The sequence below is a fragment of the Acanthochromis polyacanthus genome, chromosome 3 (genome assembly GCF_021347895.1).
Source record: "Acanthochromis polyacanthus isolate Apoly-LR-REF ecotype Palm Island chromosome 3, KAUST_Apoly_ChrSc, whole genome shotgun sequence".
In the NCBI taxonomy this organism is placed as follows: domain Eukaryota; kingdom Metazoa; phylum Chordata; class Actinopteri; family Pomacentridae; genus Acanthochromis; species Acanthochromis polyacanthus.
Window position 1 is genome coordinate 8,430,664 of NC_067115.1, and position 8,502 is coordinate 8,439,165.

The following is an 8,502-nucleotide window of genomic DNA, read 5'->3' on the forward strand; positions in this document are numbered from 1 at the left end:
ACACTAGTCACGGCCTGTCATGATTTTGTCACCACTGTCTCCTCACAGAGCCAGAGCTGGATAAGGAGCTGCCGATCTCCACTGTGAAGACTCAGGAGATTCTTCAGGGCAACGTGGTGCGAGAGAGCGCTGAGGGTCACGGCACCATCGAGTGAGTATCGATCGCTTTGACCTGCAGTCAGCACCTCGGCCTCGCTTTCAGATGTAGGCACTTTCCAGTAGCAAGCGCTAATTGCATTACTTTAGAACATCACCCAGATAAGTACCTGTCATGACTACAAAATAACACGCTTGCTAAATTTCCCGGAGCTTCGTCACCTTTCAGCTACACCTGTCAGACAGTTTTTTTTATTGAGTCATTAGTTAACAAAGTAAGAATCACCCGTCCTCCCCTCCCAGGCGACGTCTGGTCCGCACAAAACTCTCAGAGAGGAATTACCTTCACCTTTATGAGGGAGAGTTTTCCTCACAGGTTCCCATGAGTAATGCAACGCAGCGCTGCATGGGAATTTTTTCTCCTTTAATGGGCCGTGTTTGATGTGGAGATACCCGCCTGGTCTGCAGGGTGTGGCACCTGTTATTGTTGGACGAGACAGGGGTGGAATTCTTTGTTCATGCTTCAGGTGTTACCAGCCACAAATGCACATCTGCAAAGTCAAGCACACACACAAATTCACTTGCATAACATCCTAAGAGAGCTGCATAGTCACTTCAGAAATATGCTCTTCCGTCCTCACACCTACTGTTTCAGTGAAGGGGGTTATTTCATAATGATTTATTGATATGTGTAATACTGGTATTTATAGAAATACTGAGTATGTACAGTGTGGTTTATTTTTATTTTTTATCTTTGTACTGATATTCCTTAAATATTTGCACTGTCCCCTGCATCAATGCAGATTTCCCCACTGTGGTTTTAATAAAGGCTTATCTTATCTTATCTCATCTCATCTCATCTCATCTCATCTCATCTCATCTCATCTCATCTTACATATTTGGATAATTACGCTAGTTGATGTAACAACATTTGGAGAAATTAGACTCATACGGCTCCACCAAACAATGTAGTACAAAGTGTAGGCTGCAACACGCCTAATGGTAGAAACTACACGTTATGATTAAAATTGCACTCGTTAATTTAGGGGCACCATCCACAGCTTGTCTGACAAAATTATCAATTTAGACTAAGTCTGAAAGAGACTTTGATGAAAAAGAAATTAATCAGTCTGTTTTCTGAAAATCTTAAGTTCTGATTTCATTGACCTCCAGTTCCCAAACAAAGAAGTACACGGTAGAACCGATGATAATTATACAAAAACATTTATGAACTAATACTACTAAGGACAAACAATGAACAACAACAGTGAGTAAATGAATGAATAAATGCAGATAAACAAACTAATGAACTGTGATCGGTGAACGGTGATGAATTTAGAATCACTCTAGAATTGGAAAAGCAATTGTAATTTGTATATTCTCCCATTTAACATAAGGAAATAATACTTGTGTAGCCGTTGTAGGAGTGAGAGTGAGGCCGCTGCAGGATGTGGAGCTGAGATGATCTTCTGGATGAGTTGGTTCAGGAACGCAGAGACAAGAAGGCACTTTGGCAGGTTTGAATTGCAGAAGTGTGCCAGAGCAAAAACACTGAGTCAAAGCTCATAGTTATAAAGAAAACATACGCACTGTTGTAGTATTAAAGTTATTTAAGAAGTCAAACTTTAAGTAAAACTTAGGAAAGCAAAGCCCTAGTTTAAAGTGAAGTTATTCGTTTCTTTAAGCAATCATAAAACAATCCAGTTTGAAGCCTTTGTTTAAATTAAGTTATCATGAATCTCTCAGAGCTCGAGCGCTCTTCTTCTTCTCTTTTCAAGCCCAAGCCCAGCTGCATTCCAGTGACTTTTTTTTTAAAAGAAATTCTCGGAGCCAAATTCAAATCGGCATCTAGCCAATCATTTATCATCATTTCTTACTTGCCTGTATACTTATTTATTGAACGCTTCCCCAGATATTTTCTTTCTTTGTAAATTGTCCATTGACCCACTTTAAGCACTTTTTTTTAACAAATTGAACTTTTAACAGCAATATTTCTGGAACTATAAAAGATAAAAGCCAGAAATCTTCACTGTTATTTCTCATCATGTCATTGATTCAGAATCTGCAATATTCAACATGTAGATCATTCCATCTCAAATCAGACACCTCAAAATTAGTCCCAAAGAAATTACATTTCAAGTCTGAGCTCGGATCATTAGCTCAGATGTAAAGGAGCAGATTTCTGGCTTTACTGTAAATCCCTCTGTCACTTGATTGATGCTTTATTGATATCAAGTGACTCTGTTAGCCAAGCTGCTGAAATTATTTCCCCAAAACGTTCCTTGAATTTTTCCTGGACGATTCTCTCTCTGTCAGAAAGCATTACCTGGCTGGAACCGGTCCAGTGAGGGAGGCCATCTGTCTGCACTTATTGATCGGCCTGGTGTTAGTCAACTGAGCGTTCCCCAAACCATTAGAAAACCCTCACAGGCCATGCTGGGAGTCTAAGAACAACATGTATGGACTCGTTCTGTATTAATAATGACCAAAGATGTCACTCGTAGCGATGAACCTACAGAGTCATCACCTGACTCCAGTTTCACCTGATTTTACACAGCCTTTTAAAACCTTTCAGCTGATCTGTTCAACCCTGCAGCTCGTGAAACGCTCACCACTTTGAGCAGTCTTGTGTCCAGTTGCAGCAGGCAGTAAATAGGTCTGATACTAAGGATGTGGTGAAAACAAAATCAGCATGTTATCTATAGATGACCTAAATGTTCCACAGAGCCCTGAGTGACTCTACCTGCAGCCTTACTAGCCTGAATTAATTCTAGATCAACATTAAAAGCTAGTATTTCCCTGTGAGCAAATTTTCAACTGAATCTTTGGGGAGATTTGTGGTGCAGATCACAGTTAGTAGTGATATGATCTCTTGGCCTCATGGCTCAACCTTCAGCTTTTTCTGATGCTTTCAGGTGGCAAAAGAAATCAGTCATTACTCCTTCAACCCTCTGAACTCCAAACAGTTTCTGGATGTTTTTTTGGTCCTGTCATGTTTTCAACCCACTGTGGGTTCATTTTCACTGCAATATAAAGTCCTGCACCTCTATGGAAACAGAACAAATGTGAAGGAGAGAGAACTGTACCATATTAAATGGTTATAATGGCATAAATCATCCATTCATTCTCTATACAACGCTTGATCCTCATTAGGATTGCAGGGGGCTGGAGTCTATCCCAGCTGATTTGGGGTGAAGGCAGGAAACACCCTGGACAGGTCTCCAGTCTGTCACAGGGCTACGCTTAGAGACAAACAAGCACATTCACATTCAGATCTACAGACAATTTAGTATCACCAGTTAACCTCAACATGTTTTTGGACTGTGGGAGGAAGCCAGAGAACCTGGAGAAAACCCACACATGCACAGAGAGAACATGCAAACTCCTTCCATTTTCTAGCTGCACGGTAGCGATGCTAACCACCAATCCACTGTGCAGTCGGCATAAATCATAGAAGGAAAAAAGTGAAAGCGGTCATCTCTTTAACTCTTTATTTTGCAAAAAAATAAAATAAAATCTGGAATTCCCTCTACTACATTTTTCCAATTGTATATTGATGTTACCAACACTGGAACAACACATAACTCTACATATTATAGATATTGCTACTTACATATGGGTTGTTTCAGTACTTATCTGCTTTCTGCTCCATGTAAGCACAGCCTGCAGTTCAACTGATAATTCCCACAATTTTTGTCACATGACTGTTGGTCAGAGCTGAGTCACTAATGGCCTCACAGTTTATCCAAGGAGTGCAGAATTAATTTTTGTAATGGAATCTAGCTACTGGCAACTATATATTTTGAACAAATATTTAGAAGAGACATTATGACCAAAAGGATTCTGATGAAATATCACGATTTAAAGCTTAGATTTAAATCATTTTTCTGACAGAAATCTGTATTAGACATGATTAGTTCAAGGACTATTGGAAAGGAGAAAATTTTGTATTTTTTTCTGTTTTTACAGTTTCTGCAACTGATAAATAGTGTAATTTTGTCAGTTTGTTTTTAAAGATGTCATGCCTTTCAAACCTGCCAGCAGTTTGGGGATTCACAGATTTAAGATCTAGCATAAACAAGAACATCTCACATGGTGTATGCTGGATTTTTAACAGATTTATGACTCTCTTTCTGGACTCCACAGCCTGCAGGATTGTCATGTTTGTGCAGTGACAGACTTAAAAATAGAATTTTGCCTCTTCTGCAGAGGCAGCGTCCTGTTTTTTTGTGGCAGACTTGCATCCTTTTGAATGTAGTTCAGCTCTCAAAGACACAACCTGCATGAACCTATTTACTGTCAGACTGGTTGAATGTTATCACAGGTTACTTGTATGCGTTGAAACATACATATCATTAGCCTAATAGCATAATTATCTAAGTCATTTTTTGGCCTTCATGACTTAGGCAACTATGCTATTAGGCTAACAATATCTATTATTCCAGGCCATATCTAAGCTCTTATAGTTCAGCATTTAAACGTTCTCTCTTGCTGCCCCCTGGAGTGTCTATGAATCTACCAACCAGAAAAATAAAACAGAGATATGTAGGCATGGTTTAAACATACAAGCAGAATAAAGACTTAGTGTGTTTTAAATTATTCTGCGCATGACGTAACATCCTAACCTTTTTACTGCCTCAACGTCTGACCTCTTTTACCAGGACAGAGAAGATCGACAAGGTGATAAAGCAGTGGGAGGGCTCCTTCTTCAGAGGGAATCCTAAGCTGAGGAAGAAGTCGGTGTCGCTGCGCTTCGACCTGCACATGGCGGCGGCAGATGAAGGTTGCGCCCAGACGAAGCAGGACAGCCTCCCCGACGTGGAGGTACGTCTCATCATGAAGAGATCTCGCAGCATCCCCACCATCACACCGTAAACTCAGAGTCAACCCCAGTTTGTTGGTGGTAGTAAGAAGACGCGGAAACAGCATCTGCTGATATTAACATCCTCTAATCGCAGCTTTCACTGAACTTTGCATCACAGCTTCTCGTCACACTTGGGCAGGATGAGCTTCAGGCTTTTTCGTGGTGGCCGTTTTTATAGAGAGACTCGCATTCATCGCAACACAGAGGATAATAATTTAATATGTATTTCTGCGTCACCATTCTAGATGAAGTAAAAGTGTCTCTTAACACCGTCAAGAGATTATTATTATTATTGTCATCAGTAATGACTCTGCTTAACTACAGCGTTTAATCCTGGTTGAAACGTGGTGCTGGAGACAAAGATGGAGGTTAAAAGGCAGATACATGGCACTAAAAGCTGCTGTGAAAACTTGAAGGGTGGATTTTTATTTTTTTATTTTTTGGTAGATTTTCTTTAAGGGACTGTATGAAAATTATTAGGATTTAATTTGCCCAAATGATCGATGCAGTTCATTCTGCATCTCATCAGAAAGCAGAGCTAAAATGTATCAAAAAATTGCTAAAATGACTGAATTATTAATTTAGCATCTGATTTTAACATTTAAGATGGCAGTCTTGAGGATTTTTATTTAAATAGATGTCTGTTAAATCTCTCTCTATGGTGATTGAAGCTCTGAGCCGCTAATGAAGTTATTTCAAAGTCCTTCCATTTACAGTTTTACAAACAGGGTGCCGTTGACCACATTCTCGTGCCAAATCACATCTTTCTGTCAGAGAGTATAGATAGACTTATTGAATTTGTCTGCTAAAGTGTTTTTCAGGTGTATGCAATGACAATAGCTGTTACGCTAAGCTAAAAACACCAGCAGAGTGACAAGGCAATGGACATTTTTCCCATGCCGCATGTTTGACGTGTTTTCCAGTCGCTAACAGGTAAAAACTGTGGAGTAGGTTGTCAGGGTTGCTTTATATACTATTGGTTCTGCCCCTCCTCTATTGTGATTGGACTGCTGGGAGAAATAAACAGCGATAAGTGCGTTCTACCCAAAGTTGGACATTTTTCAGCTATTGTGACCGAAACAGACCTGTTGAACTTTGGATAAAATGCTGCGCTTGTTGTTGTTGATTTTTGTCAACTCACCAGATGTAGAGCCAGCAATTGGTCGCTTAGCAACCTACCACACTGAACAGTTTATGTTTGTACAGGATTTGGGTTTGCAGAAAGGCAGGTTTCCGTTTTTTTGGTGAATTATCTATTTTATTCCCCTGTCGTTATTTGTAGGAGCACCACTGCTGCATCCTGGGCTTACCTCTGCCCATTATTATTGTGATTAATTTAAACAAATACAAACAAGCCGCAGAGTTTTCCCCTTATACAGAATGATAAGGGAGTGCAGATGCTACTTTACCCAGCCATCACTTTCTAGTTGTACAAAAGCTGAAAATCAACCAAACCAAAGTGTAGGAGAAGCTATTACTGCAGCTCTATCCATGTTTGTACCAGATGACATCTCTGGAGTGCTGTAATTTTAAAATGAAAACTAAGCTTTAGGGAACATTTCATTCACTATGGATCGCCCAAGCAAACAGCAGTCAGCCATTTAATCAGTATGTGCAGTTACTGCTGCAGTTATCCTGCATGAGGAGATCCAAAGCATCTCTGGTGAAAAAATAGTTTAAATATTTGGTGTCTTTGAAGAAAAATCTTACATTATCAGCTATAAAAAAGCACTTAGGTTGGACACACAATGTTTAGCTTAACAGTATGCAAGGCAGCAAACTTTTCTGGCCTTTCCGACCCACCATGAAGTTCCATTGAGAGCACTGACAGATAATTTCACTTTACAGACTGCGATGGTCAAAGTTTAAGGTGCAACATTATGACAACATAATTGTCTGGAAACTGCATGAAACAGCATGTACTTTGTGAAGGCAGCTGCAGTATATACTGAAAGCAAAATGAAAATGTGTGTGATAAAGAATACTGCGGTTGTTTGGCAAATTAGGTTAAAAAAAAGACACCTGCAGTTACAGTTTATCACCATCGATGGCGACAAAGCTTTCCACTTTATAGAGCTAATATTTGCACATTGAGAGGTTTATGATTTTGATTTTGGGGTCCGCTAGAATATATTTACATGTTTTAATGCCTGAAAGACATTGTTTTGCTCCAATTTTAGCTCCTGTCTCTTTAAGTCCCACCTCCTGCAAAGCCCAGTCCGCTCTGATTGGTTACTAAAAGCGAGGCAGAGCTGTTTATGAACCATTATCACAGATTTATGAGTGAAGGCAAGGAGGCGTAGCTCTAACAGAAGCAGCTCTAGTGAGGAAATAATGGGAAGAAACTGCTGATTCTCTGTTTAAACCACATTAGCTGCTAGCAGGAGTTATGCAAAAGTGTTTCAAGGTGATGTAGATAAAAGAAATATGAAGTTTCAAGGAAGTAAGAAGCAGAATTTTCTGTGGGAGAGAATAACTCTGGCTTTGTAAGTTTGCAGACCTTTAACATGTACAAAAAAGTAGCTATTTAACATTGAAGGAAAGAAGGAACCCAAAAAAAAAGCATAATATGGGATCTTGAAGTTAGAGTACTCTATATTGTTTGTGCACTTTTATTTATTAGAATGAAATGAATGCAGCTATATTACATGAAGTATTTTAGGGAGGCTGTAAAAACATGTTAAAACCTCCTTCGACATCCCAGTAATTTTCCTACAGTCCCTAAACGCTTTGCACTGCAGACTCATACAGCACCTAGAAAAATATCAGCACTGACAGACATCCAGAGTTCTTTAAAAGTCTTTTGTCATTGCATTAAATTCTCTCTGTGGAGAAAACAAAAGAAATATTTAAATCTTATAATGTAGGCTACACTGTACGATGCTCACTGTGATCCTAATATCAGCAGTGAGGCTTTTAACTCTCACCGTGTGTCTCAGAGAACTTCCATTCCCCATCTGGACCAGAGGAGGGCAGCATTTGTAAATTGTTTAACACTGCAGTGTTCCTGCGACGCTCCACTCGGGTTGTGTAACAGATTCTACCTGTTACACCTCGGTCTGAGAGTTTTTATGCTGAGTTTTGAGTTGGCACCAAAGAAATGGAGAGCGGACCGCTGAGCGTTGCATTTGGGTCCCTCAGAATATTTAAATCTATTATCTATGCAGTTCTGTGCTTGTTTTTCGCTTTGCTTCAGAAAGCACACTCTTCATTTTGAGAGCTCTGTAACTTCAGAATGAAGCATTACGCGTTTATCTAAAAGTTTATCATTTCAAATAAAAAATCTGAATTATGTGCAGCCTGTTGTGTTTTCTGTTAGATGTTTACCCTGATAAGCTCATTCAGACTGGCTCTTAGACACGAATGAATTAACCACACTGTCTTCCTTTAGTTTCCAATTCGACTTTGATGTGAAACTGAAGATACAAACTGTTTTTCACACCTCTATGCCGTTTCTCTCTCTGTCTCTCTCTGTCTCTCGCTCTCTCTCTTTTAAACGCACCAAAAAGTTCAACAAGTCAACAACTTTATTTTTCAGCATG

At 39.5% G+C, this 8,502-nt stretch overlaps 1 protein-coding gene across 2 annotated transcripts in view; it reads left to right on the forward strand.

The window, feature by feature from the left end:
- krt222 (keratin 222) overlaps nucleotides 1–8,254 on the forward strand; it is a 45,833-nt gene extending 37,579 nt beyond the window's left edge. For both annotated transcript variants that reach the window (XM_022193375.2, XM_022193376.2), the window contains exons 11-12: nucleotides 49–151; nucleotides 4,758–8,254. In XM_022193375.2, the coding sequence (XP_022049067.1) occupies nucleotides 49–151; nucleotides 4,758–4,971 (317 nt within the window). In that variant the 3' untranslated portion in view covers nucleotides 4,972–8,254. The remainder of the gene's footprint in view (nucleotides 1–48; nucleotides 152–4,757) is intronic.
- Nucleotides 8,255–8,502: the final 248 nt, after the last annotated feature.